Source organism: Muntiacus reevesi, chromosome 3 (genome assembly GCF_963930625.1).
Source record: "Muntiacus reevesi chromosome 3, mMunRee1.1, whole genome shotgun sequence".
NCBI lineage: Eukaryota > Metazoa > Chordata > Mammalia > Artiodactyla > Cervidae > Muntiacus > Muntiacus reevesi.
In genome coordinates this window covers 162,054,337-162,076,001 of record NC_089251.1, presented here as the reverse complement: position 1 = coordinate 162,076,001, position 21,665 = coordinate 162,054,337, and the positions used below count along the sequence as shown (strand labels likewise).

The 21,665-nt window shown below is 41.7% G+C and overlaps 1 protein-coding gene across 4 annotated transcripts in view; it reads right to left on the bottom strand.

Annotated features, from left to right (window-relative positions):
* Window positions 1–21,665, bottom strand: part of PRKN (parkin RBR E3 ubiquitin protein ligase) — a 1,207,894-nt gene that overhangs the window by 760,611 nt on the left and 425,618 nt on the right. For 2 of the 4 annotated variants that reach the window (XM_065931040.1, XM_065931042.1), the window contains exon 5: window positions 14,131–14,252. In XM_065931040.1, coding sequence (XP_065787112.1) covers window positions 14,131–14,252 — 122 coding nt within the window. The remainder of the gene's footprint in view (window positions 1–14,130; window positions 14,253–21,665) is intronic. The other 2 variants (XM_065931041.1, XM_065931043.1) reach the window with 1 other exon arrangement.

Genomic DNA, 21,665 nt, shown 5'->3' with positions numbered 1-21,665 from the left:
GCATGGCTGTCATATAAATCAAGATGACACGCATGGATGCACTTATTCAAGTGTCAAATGCTCTACAGATTCAGCTTACATAAGAGAGCAGTAGAGCAGAGGGTTCCACTGGAGCACGAGATTCAAGAGGTGGGAAACAAAGACAGGGGCCGATTCCACCTGCAAGTTTACAGTTCTAAAAACCAGTGGTAGAAGTTTTTATAATAAACTTTATTATTTTGGAAAAATGTTATGCTTACAGAAAAAAATTGAGTGGAAGGTACAGAGCTTCCATAACACCCGTGTCCGGCACTTGATACATTTTTTGGTATGCTCTGCCCATGTTGTACACGTAAAAGTTGGTGGATTGTGACTGTGTATGTGTGGGAAGTCAGTTCAGTCGTGTTCGGCTCTTGGCAACCCCATGGACTGTAGCCACCAGTCTGTCCGTGCGATTTTCCAGGCAAGAGTATTGGAATGGGTTGCATGCCCTCCTCCAAGGGATCTTCCCAAGTCAGGGATTGAAAGTATGTCTCTCACATCGCCTGCATTGGCAGCCAGGTTCTTTACCACTAGCGCCCCCTGGAAAGCCCCTTCAGAGCTTGAATTGGAGACTGAGTGTAGATCATGAGGGAAGATGATTTCAGCGTTGAAAGGTGCGTTGCATCTCCATCCCAACACAGTGATCCACCCCCTTAATCTCGACTCAAGAACAAAGGGCTTCAGTGCAACGACTCAGCAAGCATGACATGCCTCTTCCAGAGAGCTTGACATGAGATACATCTTCCAGAGGTGGGGGCATACAGTGAGTCTGGGGCTGAGTCCCACTTGGAAAATCTACGGGGCTAGTTCCTTGTGGATACAGCTACATTGGACTCAGCCTGTGATCCCAAATTTTACTAAAGCAAAACATGTGTAAGTGTTCCCCTTGGAAACCGAGAAAGCGCCTCACTAACACCATTTTACACTCTTCCCAGCAAGACCTCCTGGAGGGCCTAAGAGACTCCAACAGAGAAAACGGGGTAAATGAGCAGTAAGAAACCAGGAGCTGAGGGAGGAGCCGGTGCTGCAGGAAATGCATTAGCACATCACTGCCGGGGCAGCTGAAATTCCCCATGGTGACCTCTAGACAACTGGACAGCAGCCAAGAGACAGAGTCGGCTTTCACACCTGCCAGCTCCTGACAGCTCACAGCTACCCTAGGACAGTTACCAGTCAAGCAAGAACGTTCCCCGTGTATCTTTGCCTTAGCTCTCTCATCTGAATTCAACCCTGAAACGTGGAAGCTAAATGGAAGAAAGCATTGGAGCAGGGGTGAAAGCTGAGAATGGGAAAGAGGAGAGGGCCCTTCCTCACGCAGGCCCGAGCAGGAGAGTGCAGGGAGGGGGTTTTGATGGCTTTTCATGAGACTGGATGTTCCTTACTGAATTGAAACTGAATCTGAAACTTAAAAGTTATCCACTTGGCTTTGGTGGAATATGTCTATCCACCTGCCAAGCAGGAGTCACGGGTTCCATCGCTGGGTTGGGAAGATCCCCTGGAGAAGGCAATGGCAACCCACTCCAGTATTCTTGCCTGCAGAATCCCATGGACAGAGGAGCCTGGCGGGCTACAGTCCATGCGGTCACAAAGAGTCGGACACGACTGGGCGACTAAAACAAGTGAACCTGACCCCTACTACGGCGGTACCTTTAGCAAAAGACACAAAAGCATCAACAATGAAAGGAAGCACTGGAGCTCAGCAGCAGCCTGACGGGTGGTGCCGGGTAAGCTGCAAAAGGCTTGCAACTGCCTGGAGCTGACTTTAAAAAATCACCACTGGGCATCAAGGTTCAAGTGCTCAACAAGCGCCGGCATCAACCATCCTGTGTTCTCGGCTCCCGACTCAGGGCCATCAAACATTGTTCTCTCGGAATTGCCATTCCTAACCACACCTCTTGAGTCTGCAAGCCTAACCACCACTGATCCACAGGGAAGTCCCTCTGTGCATGCCCGCTCTTCCTTCTCCACAGGTCAGGCTTCTTCTCAGGGAGGTTTGAATCAGCCCAGCCAGTCCGCACAAGTCCTGTCCAAGTTCCACCAGCAGCTGCTGGCCCTGGCCCTCACCACCTCCCGGTTCCCACCACAATCTTCCTTCAGGCGCCTCTTATGACTCTGAAGCTGCGCAGAGAAGAGTGCATTTCTCTGCGGCAAGGAGACCCTTTCTGCCTTTCTTACATTTGAAAGCCATGCATTTGCTAGGGAAAGGAAGACCTAGGAAGTGAATCATTTTAGCTGCTTTCAACATACAAAGAGCTGACATATGGAAGATTCTTTGGATTTTGTTCTATTTTCAATAAGCGAAGCTATAATTTATGAGTGAAGACAGATTTCAGGTCAAATAACTCTCTGTCGTTTAGAGTTCCACTCAATGAAGAGAGCAAGCTGGCTGTACAGTAATCACTCCTCTGGACCTAAAGGTTGTTGAGCATAAGGCAAATGACCAAACACCACGAATATATTGTAAAAGAAATTTGGGGTGTAAGCAGGTGTTAATAAAACTAACACACCAAAGACTTATATGAAACATGTTTTGTTATTTTTGGCCCCCCTTTAGAGACACTTTTATTTCTATCTAAAATGCCTTCTATTTTCATAAAAACAGAACATTATTAAAGTGCTGTTTATGTGAGATAACCTGAATGATATTACTGCAAAAGATCATAACTAATGATATGTTTGTAATAATGGTGATTGTTAGGTTTTTATGAATAATATAAATAGTTGGAAATACTATTGTAACAGTTTAAAATTCTGGACCTCAGACACTGTGGCTATCTAATATAACTTGTTATCTTCATTGTCAGTAAATGTAGCATACCTGTTGTATAGTGCTCAGTAATTTTTTAAAGTTTATGAAATTATATTAAATAAAAACTTTCCTATACAAAAAAAAAAAAAAAAGAAATTTCTGTATCGGGAGGGAATTTAGATTAGATGGCTACAAAGTTGATTCCTATTCTAAGCCTGCAGGGGGATCAACACAAACAGTGACTATGATGCCCTTTGTTCAGCGATTCATTTATTCCACAAAACAGGTCCAAATATGTATCATATGTGGTGCTAAAGCACAAAGGTGGAAAAGCTACAGGCCCTGCCTCGGGGCACTGAGTCCTGTCTTGGAGTGGAGTCGAGGGTACTCAGTTAACAGAGGCTTTTAGTTTTCTGGTCACACTCCATTCTTTTTGTGGTCACACAGACATACCATCTGTACTGTATCTGTTTATTCAAATCCAGGGATTGACCCCTGGGTTAGGAAGATCCCCTGGAATAGGAAATGATAACCACTCCAGTATTACTGCCTGGGAAATTCTACGGATGGGGGAGCCTGGTGGGCTACAGTCCACAGGGCCCCAGAGTCAGAGGTGACTGAGTGACTGAGCAGACACACACACAACTCAGTAAGAAAGAGAAAAAGAAAAATGTGCGTTTTGCATATTTTTAAGAGATAAAGGGAAAAGCTCATTTGTCCATGAGACGATGCTTTTAAAAAATAGCGATGACTGATTATTTTAACGGTAGGTGATTTCCTACGCAGTAAGTCAGTGGATGTTTATTAAGATGGCCTTGTAAATTAAGATGAAATTCCCAATGCACAACTGAAGATGCAGAAGAAAATTCCAAGTCATTTTGATGATAGAAATCCAGTTCATGAAACTAGCTGGGAGAACTCTTGGTTTACTCATAATAACAAGAGACTGCAGGGATATAGCAGAGTTCAGAGAGTTGAATGGCAATTGCGTGGCTCAGGCTGAGGACTCTAACTTCCTCAGTATTATGCCTCCCTGAATGCTGGGAAAGACTGAGGGCAAGAGGAGAAGGAGATGACAGAGGAAGAGATGGTTGGATGGCATCACTGACTCAATGGACATGAGTTTGAGCAAAGTCCTGGAGATGGTGCAGGACAGGGAGGTGTGGCATGCTACAGTCCATCGGGTCACAGAGAGTCGGACTCAGCTTATCGAATGAACAACAACAATGCCTCCAACAAACGAGTGGAGACAACTAGTCACTTAGAAACGGTCATAATCCAGGAGAGACCCCCTTTAATTTCACGATTCCCTGTTTTCCACAAGCACCACGGCACTTCTGTTTTCTCCTCCCTAAAAGACAATATATGTGTTTCCCTTTTTATCCAATTCCCAAATCTTCATTCCCGCTTTAGGAAATGTAGCCTGATAGATTTGACTCTTTTCCGGAAAAAGTTGCAGAGAAAGGCTCGACTCTCCCTCAGAGAACAAATGTAACTCAATACGGGTGCCTTCAATGAGACTCTAAACTCTGGTTCCCCAGATTTAATTCTCAGTTTGGCTCCTCTCTCACTGTGGACCCAACTAAAGTCAATTAACCTCTCCATTTCCCATCTGGCTTCAGCGATGCATTTATGCAGGTAGCTTGATATTCCCAGATGGACGATGGCATGCCTGCATAAGCAACAACGCTTCTGGAAAATAACTGAAAAAAACCAAACTGCACTCATGATCTGCACAGTCTTGCCTAATTCTGTAGTTTTCTCAATGTGACTCTGCCCCTCACATTTTATTAGCACCAGGTAATGTGGTCATTCTTTATAATGTATCGACAAAGAATCTGCTGTGGAGTATGACAGAGCTACTAAATTCTATTTATCTTTCCCCAATGAGGTTTTAGAGCCATTTTCTTCTTAAGCAAAGAACAAATAAATTAACCCACTGCCCTAAAGATCTATTTTTTTTTCTTTCCATAATTCTTAGTAAAGCTTCTAAGTGGTCAAATGGATAATATTTCAGTTTCATTCTGTAGGAAACCAGGGAGCTACATTTATGAGCAGAAACAACCCCTGAAACACCAGAAGCATTTCACACTCAAAAACAAGTTCACGGCGGGCCAAACCCCTTCAGTGCAGCCACAGTGATACAGGGTATATGCCAAAAAATTTTAAACTCAGCAAGGAAACTGATGAGTCCATCACAGTGATCTAAAACAATTGTGGATTTACAAATACGGCACCTTCGGTAGACTGTTGCCTACCAGCGTCCATCTCATCTTCTCTCCTTATTAGCATGGTTTCAATTGGAGAATCAGTGGACGAAAGCCCACAAAAAAATAAATTGGCCTGAGCGAAATATGGCTACCCTGTTAACCGCTGGGAAACACTTGCTTTTCAAGCTTTCTTTGTAATTCTTAGTGGCTATGTGGCCAGGTCATAAACAATGAGCTGTAAGGGGAAGCCTGCAAAGAGGCTTCTTAAAAGTATCAGTGTTATTATTTCCTTTTATAAATAAATGAGACTGGCTTGGCTGCTCCCCATTGTCCTGCTGGCTTGCAGACGCAATATCACGATGCCTGGTTCTGTGATGTGAAGGGTCATGGACAGCAAAGGCACCATCAGTGCTTAAGATGCCACAAGTCCTTCCAGAGTAAGCGTCTGATGAGCACGTGTTCCCTCACTGAACAGCACTGTTAACCAATAAACAAAGCCACCCTGTTTTAAAACATGTTACATTTAACTGCAACTTAAAGTGAAATCGTAAACTGCACAATAAAATGTCCTTAAAGAAATCTTATCTTTTCCTGTATGTTTCATGAATGTACTTAGTTTGTGATTTTGCCAAATATTCTCTATGTTCTCTATGTAGTCCCATAGATATTTCTCTTGGAATTGTTTTAAAAGTATCATCTTAAATGATGAAAAAAATTCTGTATCGTTCAACCAAATTCCAAATAATACATTAATGACCGTATGTCCTTATTGACTGATAGACTTTGGAAAACTTTGGTCACATTTTTCATTAGAAGTAATATGTACCACACTGCCATAACAATGCATATATAAGAAACTTAGAAAGAACACTATTCAAATGACATACCAATTAAATGGGATATTTAGGTAAAATGCTGAGTTTAGATCTTGGTATCTGGTAAACATTCAATAAAGGCTAATAATAACACCAGTCCCTCATGATACATACACAGTAAGTGAATGCACTTGGGGAATAATGTGATAAAGAATCTGATACACTTTTAAATATATACACACTCATTTCACATATGTTGTGCGCTAATCTGGTGGCCCCACCCAGCATCCCCTGGGTGCCTGAATCATCCCGGGCCTCATTCAACACCCCGGCTCTGACTGTAAGCAGTTCTCACTTTTGCCCTGATTCTCACACAGACTCTGATGAAAAATCTCTTGTGTCCACTCTGTGCTCTCACACTCCCCTGAACCATGGGGCTCAAGCCAAGTCCAAAGAGCCATTCTGTCCAGTCTCCTTTCTCATCTACGGTTTTATTATACCTGTGACTTTATTACATATGGAAGAGTCTGTGTCTGTGCTCAAGTGCATCTGACTCTTTGTGACCACGCGGACTGTAGCCCACCAGGCTGTTCTGTCCAAGGGATTTCCCAGACATGAATACTGGAGTGAATTGCCATTTCCTACTCCAGACGATCTTCCTGACCCCAGGACTGAACCCGCGTTTCTTACATCTCCTTTTTAGTGGGTGGGTTCTTTCATCAATGCGCCACCTGGGAGGGAAATCAGTAGACTCCTGACAACAATTAATCTCTAACAAATATTAAATTTAGGAATAGTGGTGCATTTAGAATATATTCCTTAACAAATTTCTTAACCTGAATTGTTCCTAATCTATAAACCAGTTTTAAATAAAATCCATCATGTCAGGCATTTTACATCTTACTCTATTTATTGAACCATTTCTCATCAGAAACCTTTTAGCTTTAATGCTATTCCATGGCAGAGTATCTTATTAGAGTGGCAAAGATAAAGTTCCTTTTGAGATAAAGTAATTATAGTGATAGTAGAGGGGGAAAAAAATCCACAATTCTTGGCTACAGTAATCTCCTGGCTTCTGATGCATTTTAAGACCCATAAACTGAGTGCAAACAAAAAGATGCTAATAGCGGATAACTCAGGTTACCTAGAGCTTGTGCTGGAGGGATTGATAATTTGTAACTTAATCAGAACTGACTCTTCCTAGCGGTGTAAGTTTATAACATGAGTTCAGTTACTTCAAGTGTGTTTGGTAGAAAATCAAAAGTTATCTTCACTTGAAGAAATGACAGTAAGAGCTGGATGTTTCTTAGTTGCCAAGTAGTGAGTTAAGTCATTTAATTTTCACAATAACTTTAATGAAAATTTTTTTTTGATTGGATGACAAGAGAACCGAGACCTGTTAAGCAACTTGACCCAAATCATGCAGCCAATAAGCTGCAGCAGCAGAATTCAAATCCAGTTCATCTGATGGAAGAGAGGACCCCAGAGACCATTCTCTCCAGGTCTTTGTTCCCAGGCAATTCCAAGTCTCGCGTGGTATTCCCAGACAGGACACTAGGTGTTGTGGGTTCACTCACATCACTTCTATACCCGTCCTATCTTGTAATTATTTTTAGAGTCAAATGATCTTACTCTTAAACATCCTGACCACATTATATGCCTGTGTTCCAGTAGGACAAGCAGTTCGTCCTACCACAGAAGCTTTGTTGTCCACAGGAGGTACTGTCCACCCAGACTGTGGTCACCAACTGGGCGTGATGAGGGCAAGGGACAGGATGCCTCATCCAGGAGGCAGCAGAGAACACTGCTGGGATGTGGTGAGTGGAAGCCTTCAGGGATCAGGAGGAGAAACCCTCTCAGGGTGATCCCCTGACACAGAACCCTCAGCATCAGCATCACATCTCACTACCCTTCACCCGCCCAGGCAAAAATTTTAATAAGTCACTCAAAGACTCTCAAAGGCCTGCGTTTACATACGTTGGTCCTAGGAAACCTTTGAGAGCTTGAGCTAGGAGCCGCATCTGACTATATATATATAAAACTTCCTTCTTCACCGGAAGGCTCACTCTTCCCCCCCAACACTTATAATTTAAATACAGGACAGACGGTACAAGGAACCATGCCCACTGATATTCTAACCTTGAATTTGGCAGGAATCCCGGAGAAAGGGAGGGGGAAAAGCATCTTTCCTCCTCTTCATCCTGCTTCTTTTTCCAACATGCATTTCTTCTATAATTTCTAGTTATTCTAAAAATAGTGTATAATCTACACATCTTGGAAAATCTTATTTTTCCTGTCACTTTTCTAGATTACAAAAAAAGAAGTCTTCAAGCATATGATATACTCGTCATTTGATTTTCTGCACTTCCTATCTACTGAAGGAAACAGTAAGGTCATAGGTTATTTTTAAATCACTAATTTTGTTATTCACAATCACAATCAGAAATGTATACAGATAGACAAAGTGACCTCCCTCTATGTTCAACCCCATGTCATTTCTGTGTGAACGTACGTGGACTATCTTTAAACAGGCAACTGAAAATTGGCTGCCTGCCATGTATTTCCAATCAGTCATTGCTCACGACTTTCCAGCGAGTGTTCATTTTTCTAAAGGCTATTTCAGTTAATGGAAACCCTGGTCAAGGTCACCATAAATTAGAGAAGATCATTTGATTTTGGAGACAGAAGAAAACTTGGAGTTTCTGTAAGCTGATGCTCAAGTTCTCCTCAAGGTCAGGGCAAAGCTTCAGACCACAGTTTCCCCATCCTAACATCATGATGGAAACAACTGTTCATCTTTCTTGTTAATTTATTATGAGTTTCACATTAAATATGAAACATTTCAACAATTCAACCTTAGAGTATTACCTATGAGAGACAGCTCATTATTTTGCATGCAACACTTAAATATTGTGAAGAAATGTTAGAATTACTAATAAATCCTTGGTGGCTCAGACGGAAAAGATTCTGCCTGAAATGCAGGCGACCCAGGTTCGATCCCTGGGTTGGGGAAGATCCCCTGGAGAAGGGAATGGCTACCCAGTCTGGTATTTTTGCCTGGAAAATTCCATGGACAGAGGAGCCTGGCAGGCTACAGTCCACAGGGTCTCAAAGAGTCAGACACGACTGAGCAATTAACACTATGACTACCAACAATAAGAAAAAATAATTAGGAGGTTCCTATTAAGACTCATGAAAAGCATGGGGTTTATTCCAAACTGATTTCTTTTGATCAGAAAAAATAAAACTACATTAAAAATAAAAAGCCAAGTGGCCAAGTAGATTTTTTCTCTCTGTGTATAAAAAGCTCCTTGCAGAAGCTCAGGTAAACCACACTCTGTTCCCTAACTAGTCAGCTACACGAGATTCTATTTCTTCTGTAATTTTTTCTTTTCCTGAGCAGAGAAAATTGTGTAAGTTGCAGATCTTTATAAAGTTCGGAAGAATGAACCCTAACGCTTGTCTATCCTCTGCTTAGAAACCCGTCCTTTTAGCGTGTTCAGCTCCTACTAAGTCATTACCAAGGCTTAACTTGTAGATCAACTGCCAGTGTGATCAGTCAGCCGCTCCAGAGAGATGCTGTCTGAAGGTAGGACTTCAATTTTAATTAATTAATTTATTTATTTATTTTATTGAAGGATAAAATTGCTTTACAGAATTTTGTTGTTTTCTGTCAAACCTCAACATGAATCAGCCATAGGTGTACATATATCCCCTCCCTTTTGAACCTCCCTCCCATCTCCCTCCCTATGCCAACCCTCTAGATTGTTACAGAGGCCCTGTTTGAGATTCCTGAGACATTCAGCAGATTCCCGTTGGCGATCTATTTTACATATGGTAATGTAAGTTTCCACGTTACTCTTTCCATACAAATCACCCTCTCCTCCCCACTCCCCATGCCCATAAGTCTACTCTCTATGCCTGTTTCTCCATTATCACCTGTAAATAGGTTCTTCAGTACAATTTTTCTAGATTCCGTACATGTGTGTTGGAATACAATATTTTTGTTTTTAATAAAAAATGAAATGAAATGCTATTCATCTGCTGGGTACCAGCTATGTGTACTGTGTGTAAGTAGTCACTTAGTCATGTTCTACCCTTTGCGACCCATGAACTATAGCCCGCCAAGCTGCTCTGACCACGGGACTCTCCAGGCCAGAACTCTGGAGTGAGCTGCCGTGCCCTCCTCCAGGGGATCTTCTCAACGCAGGGAACCGAACCCAGGTCTCCCACATTATAGGTGGGTTCTTTACCAGCTGACTCACCAGGGAAGCCCAGGTACCAGTTATACCACATCTAATAACAGTACTAAAACTCTGGATTAAATAAATAATCTTGATTCCATTTTCTTTAAATCCCTAATCATATATTTTCTAAGAGCATTTCTGAATGATATTTTAAATATGAGGGAAATCATTGTATAATAGGCATGCAATCTATCCTAAAAAAAAAAAGGCTAGGGCTTTGGAGAAAAATACAGAAAATAATTTTGACTCCTGGCACCAACATTTGTTAACCATGTAATTTTGGACTCATTACCTAATTTCATGGAGTCTCTTTGTTTAAAACCTTGGATAATGATACCTTCTTCTCGGGTCTGTGATAAGAATGAGAGAAAAATACAGGCGGTTGGCAAAAAGTAGGGCACAACGGAAGCAGTTTAGCACGCACACACAAACACCAGCATATAAATGGAAGGAAGTCAATACATTGTGGCAAAACGATCATAATTGCTATGATTAATATAATTATGAAAAGGCAAACAGAATTTCTAAAGGTTGTGAATCTACCGAACCAGTGTGTACAAGTTCAAATACAGATGCCACCCAAGATGGGCCACACACCATGTGAGATGTTGGTTGGATCCCCTTGTTGGGGATCTAAACCGACAAGTTACCTGATCTTATGAGGCTTACAGACTCTTGGAATATACACAGATAGATAGCGGCATAGAATGTAGGACAAAAATGTAATGATACCTGCAATAATGCAGTTGAAGTCTTGGTCTGTCAGGAGAGGAAATGATGAGAGGAAGGGTCAGGCGGTTCTTGACAAACTTAAGGAGTGCTCATCAATGTGCAGAGTAAAATATAATGTAGGAGGAATAAAAGTCTGCATTTCATAATCAGATGTGGGGCAGTTCTGGGAACTGATCAAATTCGGGCTGGTCATGAGAGTGGGCATCTGCGAAGCAGTGGGACTGAAACCACAGGATGGACGAGATCGTCCCTCCAAGGAAGCACTAGTCCAGGGGCGCATTGACCTGACTTCACCACAGAGCTTCGTCATCATCAGGGTGCAAACGGAGGTGCTTCTGCTTCTCTAAAAGCAGTCAGCCAGAGGCTGGATTGGTGTTGCAGTGAAGTGTGCATAAGTGTGTGTGTGAACACACATGTGAAGTATGGATCAGTGTATGTGGTGTGTGTGTGTGTGTGTGTGTGTATATATATATATACATACATACATATAAGTGATACGTTACTATATATATATGTACTTTAAGTATATACAAATAATAACAATAGTAATGATAAAAAAATAACAATGATAGAGCATTTAAGGTTTCTGAGTATTTGGGTTCAGGCTACAGTGCAAAGTGTTTTTCATATATTAAACAACTTTCACACAAATAAGACAGAGGTACCATTATCTCAGTTAACAGATGCCCCTAGTTGACATAAAGAGGCAGTGGGGAAGTGCCTGGAACTGGACCCCAGCAGCCCAGCTCCAAAGTCACTGTTCCCAGCTCACACGGGCTCCCTCCCAACCACACCTCACTGTAATCCAGCGCTTCCCACATGCCAGGCTCTGATAAGCGCCTAATATCCATACATTACTGGACCCCTAAAACTCTCTACTTTGGTACATTAGGCAGTTGTTGGCAGATTGTTTCTTTCTCTTCTGCTTTATCTCCATCCCCACCACAATGAAAAATATTTTTAATTGAGAACTGTCACATAAAATTCTCCACCTGTGTTTTCTCTTGACTCAGTACACAGTTGGGTGGCCCTCCGCCCCCGCCCCACCACTGCCAACTGCTGGCAGGAGCAGCGTCCTGTCTGTGGGCCCCGACGCGCCCGCCTCCCGCGGTCCTCACCACGGCCCACCGCCGACATCTGACGGTTGGCATGTCCCTGTCTGAGCACCGAGGCTATTTGGGCACATGACCCTTCAGGGCAGAAGCTCTGTGCGGTAAAGAGGAGGGGACTGCAGAGCTTAGACTGCACGCTCAGGCAGCTTCGTTCAGCCCCTCATCCACCACGTTTAAGTTCCCGTTTTCTTAATCTCTTTAAGCCTCATTTTTCTCAAATCTAAAGTAGGGTTACTAATAGGACTTAACTCAGAGTGTTATGAAATAATTAAATAAGATGCTGCATGAAAAGAATTAAGTTCAGCATTCAGTAATGATTTTTTATTGCTGTCTTTTATTAAGAGCCACTGGAAGCTCAGGCCCAACCAGGACCGCAGTCCAGATCAGAGGAACAGAAGAGGCTGTGGACTGCGCTGAGAAAGGCTTGTGGCAGAGGAGAGAACCAACTTTAGAACAGCCCGTTTCCCAGACAGAAGTACTGTCCAGTGACACCCAGAAAAAGATCTACTCCAGTGGGTGCAGACAAACCCAGGTATCCTTTGTGGGTTTGTCTGCCTCAGTGGATCCCCCTGTGGAGCTGAAATGCTGGATCGTGATGAAGCTTTGAAATACATTTGTGAGTAATTCCACCTTCCCAGGCTCGCACCAGGGACCCACGATTTCCCCGTTAATGAGTGCATCCTTCAGGTTCTCTCACAGCCCTCCTTTACGGCCTGTCTGCCAGGAAACCGCAGTAATCCAGGCCCTCACTTATGAACTCTATATATAGTTGAATAATTAACCTCTTTGCCTGCAATCTGTCACCACACTCAGTCCCAGTGACAAACAGCTCGGTGATAAGAAACAGCCTTAAAACATCCCTTTATGCATGGTCTCTGTGAAGCTTTGCCTTTGTGCCACAGCCTGCAGAACAAAATCTAAATGCACTAGCCATCACTGGGGCCTGAGGGGTAGGGGTGCGCTCTGCACATCAGCCCCCGATGCCTGCAGAGGTCTTTGTGCGCTGGCGTATCCTGGGCTCTATCTCAGCACTGAGCTGATCAGAATGCCCTTCGATCTCCTAAAGACATCAGCGTCCACATCATTTTAGCCAAATTCTACACCGCTGTCACACTGAGGCCCTGAACCACTGTGCCGGGGTTTTATATCGGAAGTTGGCCAGCAAACCTTCTCCCTAAAGGGCCAGAGAGTAAACACGTTTGGCTTTGCAGGCCAACCCTGATCCAGGGCAAGAGAACACTGATATAGACAGCGTGCACAGACATGGGAGGAGCCACATGTCAAAACTTTATGATGGCACTAGGAGGTAAATTTCATGTCACGATTCATGGGTCATGCAATACTGTTCTTTTGAAGTTTCCAAACCACATAAAACCATACAAAACATTCTCAGCTTGGGGGCTGGACAAAACAAGCAGAGGCCATGGCACATTGTGATTTCCAACCATATTTTATACGCATACTGGTCCTGGATCCACAGCTTCCTTTTCATTTTTTTATTGAGGTATGACTTACCTCAAGTGTGCCAACCTTAAATAAATAGTCTAATAAATTTTGACTTATGCGTACAAACATGTTCACATCACACAGATTGAAATATGAAACTTTCCCACGATCTTCAATAAGATCTGCTTCCATAAGACATGCCCAATCTCCTTGTGTTATAAAAACAGCCTATATATTTCCTGAAAGGAGATCGAATCAGTCCATCCTAAAGGAAATCAGTCCTGAATATTCATTGGAAGGACTGATGCTGAAGCTGAAACTCCAATACTTTGGCCACTTGATGCGAAGAAACAACTCACTGGAAAAGACCCTGATGCTGGGAAATATTGAAGGCAGGAGGAGAAGGGGACAACAGAGGATAAGATGATTAGATGGCCTCCCCGACACGATGGACATGAGTTTGGGTAAACTCCAGGAGTTGGCGATGGACAGGGAGGCCTGGCGTGCTGCAGTCCATGGGGTCTCAGAGAATCAGACACGGCTGAGCGACTGAACTGAACTGAACTGATATTTCCTGTCAATAGGCTTGGATTAAAGAAATGGGGGTACTGACGCTGTATTACCCAAACTTTTACAGAGCAGTGTATTTTTAAATGAAACTTCAGATACCATTAATCATTACAACCACATGGAAGTCAAATTTCTGGTGACGGGTGATATCTGATGAGAAACCCCAAAAGGCAGTCTGGGAACACACATTCCTTTTTCCGGCAGGCTGCCCACGCCGCGTCTCCTTACCTGGGCCAAGGTGAGCGTTGCTTGTTGGCAGGAGCTACACCGCACCCTGAGCTTTCCCGGCTGCACTCCTTGACACGGGCCTTTGCAGTAGACATAAAAGCTGTTGTAGGTCGGTCTACCTGCTGGGAAAACAGGCAGAATGAGTAGCCAGTCAATGCAGAATCCACATGGAGACTTAACTCCTCCTGAACATTTTGAAACATTAGTAGGGTAAGTTTTATAGTGAAGATCCAACAATTAAATTTAGAAAATGCAGTTTTTTGCTCAAAAGAGTGAAACATTTTTCCTTCTTCTTGCTGAGAGCCCTGTGACTTACTCAGCAAAGTAGCAAGCAGCCTGCTGCTGGGAGAGCTGGCTAACAGTATCTGCATGCAACATAAGGAAATTAATCGCATACTTTGCTGTTGACATTTTTAAAAGGATGACGAAGTGGGACCATTTGAAATTTAGAGGTCCCTGCTCCCGAAGTTTATTTCATGCATCTCTACCCAGTTTGGAAGGCTTCTCATTTTTCCTCTTAAACTTGTATCTTTTAGCCCACTTCTCATGATTTGAATGGTATGATCACAGTTTGCTGAGTTTCCAGTGAAGACTTTCCAACACAAAGTCACACACAAAATAAAACACAAGCCCTTAAGGGCCTTAGCAGACTCAGCAATCCTGTGCAGAAATGGGTGCTTTGCATTTCACGAGTGCTCTCTGTCTAGACAAATGTCATTCAAATAATACATGCAAAAGCTGGAAAAACATTTAGAAAAAGATAATTAAACATCGCTGATCATTTCTCTCAAACACCCCCACACAGGATAGTATTAGCCTGTGAACTAGGGGAATTTTCTTTTGAATTGTTTACCTCTACATCTACAAAAGCCAACTGTATCCGGATACACTTACCAGTAAAATAACCAACTTCCAAATTTCTAAAATTACTAAATAGTCCTTTTGGTCTTAACTTTACTTCTTAATAGGTGGGGTATCATAAAATGTCATGGCATAAGGATTTGTTTAAAATTTTAGTATTAGCATTAAGAACATCTACAAATTATAAATAGTAAACATGGTTGATCATTAAGAGCAAAAACGTTGAGACAGTCAAACATTTGTGGTTTAGTAAAAACAAATAGTGCAGACAATAACGAGAAAACAGAAACGATCCTAAAGTCTGAGGCAACTGTGCTTTGCTAACTTCCTAAAAGGGGCTCTGCAGACATAGTCAAGTGTCATTTGTTTAGTAGCCATCTCTCCTAATGTTGTAGGTGGCAGTACACTGTAAAGCATAATAAAGATGTCAAGTTTTATCATTATTTTCTGGCAAGATACTTTGCAATTATGAATTATGAGATTAATATTTAGTTTCAATGTGAAAGGGAAGATGAATTATACATATATATTTGCAGTGATATGAGGCTAGTGATATGAGGCTATGGCTTATTTTCAAATATTTTTTTGATACTGATTTCTAACATAATTCCACAGTGATGAGATAACAGACTCTATATGATTTCAATACCTTTAGACCATGGAAATTTTGCACCTTGTTGTATATCCCTGGCTATGTTCCAGTGTCTCCCAGCCCATGGGAACTTGAATAGAATCTGTATGCTACTCTTGTGTGAATATTATATAAATTTTAATTGAATCGGTTCACACTGCTTTTCAGCTCCACTTTGTTGTTATTGTTGTTTAGTCGTTCGATTGTGTCCAATTCTCTGTGACCCCATGGACTGTAGCCTGTCAGGCTCCTCTGTCCATGGGATTTCCCAGGCAAGAATACAGGAGTGGGTTGCCATTTCCTTCTTCAAGGGATCTTCCCAACCCATGGGTCAAACCCGAATTTCCCTGCATGAGCAGGTGGGTTCTTTTTTTTTTTTTTTCTTTTTTTTTTTTTTTTTGATTTTTTTTTTTTTAAAATATTATTTTATTAGTTGGAGGCCAATCACTTTACAACATTTCAGTGGGTTTTGTCATACATTGACATGAATCAGCCATATAGTTACACGTATTCCCCATCCCGATCCCCCCTCCCACCTCCCTCCCCACCCGACTCCTCAGGGTCCTCCCAGTGCACCAGGCAAGAGCACCTGACTCATGCATCCCACCTGGGCTGGTGGTCCGTTTCACCATAGATAGTATACATGCTGTTCTTTCAAAACATCCCACCCTCACGTTCTCCCCCAGAGTTCAAAAGTCTGTTCTGTACTTCTGTGTCTCTTTTTCTGTTTTGCATATAGGGTTATCGCCACCATCTATCTAAATTCCGTATATATGTGTTAGTATACTGTAATGTTCTTTATCTTTCTGGCTTACTTCACTCTGTATAATGGGCTCCAGTTTCATCCATCTCATTAGAACTGATTCAAATGAATTCTTTTTAACGGCTGAGTAATATTCCATGGTGTATATGTACCACAGCTTCCTTATCCATTCATCTGTTGATGGGCATCTGGGTTGCTTCCATGTCCTGGCTATTATAAACAGTGCTGCGATGAACATTGGGGTGCACGTGTCTCTTTCAGATCTGGATTCCTCAGTGTGTATGCCTAGAAGTGGTATTGCTGGGTCATATGGCAGTTCTATTTCCAGTTTTTTAAGAAATCTCCACACTGTTTTCCATAGTGGCTGTACTAGTTTGCATTCCCACCAACAGTGTAAGAGGGTTCCCTTTTCTCCACACCCTCTCCAGCATTTATTGCTTGTAGACTTTTGGATAGCAGCCATCCTGACTGGCGTGTAATGGTACCTCATTGTGGTTTTGATTTGCATTTCTCTGATGATGAGTGATGTTGAGCATCTTTTCATGTGTTTGTTAGCCATCTGTATGTCTTCTTTGGAGAAATGTCTGTTTAGTTCTTTGGCCCATTTTTTGATTGGGTCGTTTATTTTTCTGGAATTGAGCTTCAGGAGTTGCTTGTATATTTTTGAGATTAATCCTTTGTCTGTTTCCTCATTTGTTATTATTTTCTCCCAATCTGAGGGCTGTCTTTTCACCTTACTTATAGTTTCCTTTGTTGTGCAAAAGCTTTTAATTTTCATTAGGTCCCATTTGTTTATTTTTGCTTTTATTTCCAATATTCTGGGAGGTGGGTCATAGAAGATCTTGCTGTGATTTATGTCGGAGAGTGTTTTGCCTATGTTCTCCTCTAGGAGTTTTATAGTTTCTGGTCTTACATTTAGATCTTTAATCCATTTTGAGTTTATTTTTGTGTATGGTGTTAGAAAGTGTTCTAGTTTCATTCTTTTACAAGTGGTTGACCAGTTTTCCCAGCACCACTTGTTAAAGAGACTGTCTTTTTTCCATTGTATATCCTTGCCTCCTTTGTCAAAGATGAGGTGTCCATAGGTTCGTGGATTTATCTCTGGGCTTTCTATTCTGTTCCATTGATCTATATTTCTGTCTTTGTGCCAGTACCATACTGTCTTGATGACTGTGGCTTTGTAGTAGAGTCTGAAGTCAGGCAGGTTGATTCCTCCAGTTCCTTTCTTCTTTCTCAAGATTACTTTGGCTATTCGAGGTTTTTTGTATTTCCATACAAATTGTGAAATTATTTGTTCTAGTTCTGTGAAAAATACCGTTGGTAGCTTGCTAGGGATTGCATTGAATCTATAGATTGCTTTGGGTAGAATAGCCATTTTGACAATATTGATTCTTCCAATCCATGAACACGGTATGTTTCTCCATCTGTTTGTGTCCTCTTTGATTTCTTTCATCAGTGTTTTATAGTTTTCTATGTATAGGTCTTTTGTTTCTTTAGGTAGATATACTCCTAAGTATTTTATTCTTTTTGTTGCAATGGTGAATGGTATTGTTTCCTTAATTTCTCTTTCTGTTTTTTCATTGTTAGTGTATAGGAATGCAAGGGATTTCTGTGTGTTAATTTTATATCCTGCAACTTTACTATATTCATTGATTAGCTCTAGTAATTTTCTGGAAGAGTCTTTAGGGTTTTCTATGTAGAGGATCATGTCATCTGCAAACAGCGAGAGTTTCACTTCTTCTTTTCCTATCTGGATTCCTTTTATGTCTTTTTCTGCTCTGATTGCTGTGGCCAAAACTTCCAACACTATGTTGAATAGTAGTGGTGAGAGTGGGCATCCTTGTCTTGTTCCTGATTTCAGAGGAAATGCTTTCAATTTTTCACCATTGAGGGTGATGCTTGCTGTGGGTTTGTCATATATAGCTTTTATTATGTTGAGGTATGTTCCTTCTATTCCTGCTTTCTGGAGAGTTTTAATCATAAATGAGTGTTGAATTTTGTCAAAGGCTTTCTCTGCATCTATTGAGATAATCATATGGTTTTTATCTTTCAATTTGTTAATGTGGTGTATTACATTGATTGATTTGCGGATATTAAAGAATCCTTGCATTCCTGGGGAGCAGGTGGGTTCTTTACCACGGATCCATCAGGGAAGTTTTCAAGTCTACTATAGTCTTCTAATATCTATATATTCATAGTAATTTTTGAGAGTTTGATATTGAAATTCCAACTAACATCTTAATTTATCTAATAAAAATAATTTTAATTTATAGTAGAACTTTATATAACCTTCTTCTGTATTTTTCAACTCTCTTGCAAATGTGTTATCATGCTTTCATAATTTCTAAAGTAAAAAAAAGAAAAAAAAGTAAAGCGTGATAAAGATGTCAAGTTTTATAATTTTATCACTTACTAGCAATATATTTTATAATTATTAATTTCCAGAGATTAATATTAGCTTTAATGTGAAAAGGAAGATGAATTATTTGTAGTGATATGAAGTGATTTTTGAGAATTCTTCGCAGCTTTAGGGCCTTATTCTGCAAGATATTCAAGTCTATATGAGTATTATATAGCTATTAGCAAATACAACAATGACATAACACATATTCTTAAAGTTTTATGTATATCATAAAATGCAACAGACAGAACCATATATTAAAGTTATCGAAATACCATAACAAGTGACAGAAGATCCCAAGAACTCTGACAATTTTCATGTGTACCATGACAAGAGCAGTGAAGGAGGAAAGAGACTTCATTGTTAAAAATTGTATCAGCAATATGAACAAAATCAACTTACAATTTTCATAACCTACTGTAAAGGTTAAACCAAAAAAAAGGGGGGTGGGGAGGGAGGAGAAAAAGAATGAAAATAAGAAATGCTCACACAGGAGGCAGGGTGGGGCGCAGAGACACCAGCATTGTTGAAAGCGTGTATTAGTAAGGACTTGACAATAGTAAATGAAGCATCTCAGAAACTGCAGGGAACTAAATGATTTTTCTCTCTCCCTTAGGGCAAGAGCAACGTTCGCAATATTGTTTCAGCTAATGATAGAGCCAGGCAGAAGCTGAAGATTGGGATACCCACCTCTACGCGCTACAACCTTCACTAAAGTCCTTGAGAAGTTAGAAAATACTGCATGCCGATGCGGGTGCCCTGGAAGCATACACGATGACATGCAATCTATTACACAGCGCTTCTCGGAGCCAGCACAAGCGGGGGATTAATAGCCACTCGAAGGAAGGATCAAGGTCAGGTCAGTCTTGGCTACGGCGCGTTTCAAGCTGTTGCCTCGACGTGGTCAAGCAGCTGGGCCCTCCGGTAAACCCCGGAAGCCCCTTTTCAGGTGGCTTCCCACCTACTTGGCTACATCACACCATTCCAAGTTGGCAAGCTTCTCTGGCACGCTGAGGTCTGGAGCGCACAGGACAGGAATCAGCACAAATGACACCCTCACCATCTTCTGGGCAACGTTCCCACCGGCTGGATGGGAGCGTATAAGGTAGAGACGTAAAAATGGAGCCATGACCCCTAAAGGAACAAGGCAATGGGAACAGGGACCCCCTGAACTTCTCTCTGTGTATTTAGCCGCCTCCAGTCAACAACATGAATCTTCTCTGCTCTTACTTCTCTTTGAATCTTTTTTTTTTCCCCTCTACTAATCAACTCTGGCACATTGCAAACTCTTCACTGTCCAAGATAATCAAAGTACTTGTCTTTGAGTTATAGATTTTCCTCTTTACATATAACAAGTTTTCAAACCTGGAGATATTTCAAAAATCTTGGAAACTATCACCTTACCTGCAATTCACTCATTGTGAAGATTTTCCGCATATTTTGAGTGTGCCCTGTGTGTGTGTGTACATATAGATATGTACACCTATACTGCACATAATACTTTTTGGCTGAATTGACTTATAATTAAGTTGGAGACATGATGCTACTTGACCCCTCAATCGTCCAACATCCTAAAAACAACAAAGTTTTTAGAGTGATTTTGTTGTTTCCGCTGATTTTGTTGTTTCCCATACATTGACTGATGGCGTGTATTTCAACTCTCCCTTGCAGAACATGAGGGGGCTTTGCAAGCTCTTGCAAGGTGTCAGAGCAAAGAATCAGGGAATCTGTAGCCAGACCGTGCTAGGCGCTGCCAAGCTGAGGCGGTCCTCTCGCTGCGGGACCCCACAGCGTGTGAAGACAGCACATCCTGGGCACAGAGCATCCCTGGCTTTATCAGACTGCAGAAGAGTACCTTTTCTAGAGCATCTTGTGTTCATGTATTCCTTGGGGGGGGGGGCGGAATTGGAGGAAGGATACAATCCACTGTGTAGCGCTTGATCACCAGCAAGCCCAAGGGGTACAGTTTATGAGCACAGAGGTATTAGACACCACCGCTGAAGAGTCTGCTGACAGTTAAGCTCACCCCTCCACCCAAGTCATCCATAAACTTACATAATTATTTTCTCAGGAACCAGAAGGGTGGGTCTGTTGAGGTAATGATTTCATAAAGTGTACTCTTGTCATTCAGATGTTCCCTCCACCCCCCGATAGATGTAATGGAATTTTGCAAGGCTAAACTACTGGAGTGGGTTGCCATTTCCTTCTCCAGGGCATCTTCCCGACCCAGGCATGGAACCCAGGTCTCCTGTATTGCAGGCAGACTCTTTACTGTCTGAGCCACGAGGGAAGCCCTAGCTAATGTGCAGGGCCCTGTTAAACTGTGAGTCACTGGGTCCATTCAAAGCATCCCATGAGGATTTCTTAGCATTGTCATTTTATCATTATCTTCAGGTTTTCTCTCCCACTTTGCTTAACATTATGCTTCCTCAGGTATTTTCTCTTATTCTCTTTTCTTGTTTTCTTGGTCCAAAAAATGCCCAAAACATTAACAGTATTCACCGTCTATCCAGTAAAATCTCTACTCAAAAAGAAGATACATTATTTGCTTTGGTGTTTTGAGAAACCAGCATAATATGCAGTTTCCAGTTTTAGTGTATTTTAGATGATGGGCTTATGGCTGAAGATGTTGTTTTTATAGGTTAAATGAATGCTTAAGAAAACTCATTCCGATTCTGATGAAAACTTTTCATTGACCTCACAAGTTTCTATCACCGGTTGTCATAGAGAAATTAAGAGTTTAATTGCCTGGATAATTTGTTTTCTAGGGGAGAAGAGAAGTGAGTTTTCACGTACTTTATACCTAGGTAAGACAACGTTCAGTATCTATCCACTAAAAAGCCACAGGAGCACACGTGACTTAAAGTTATTTTTATCAC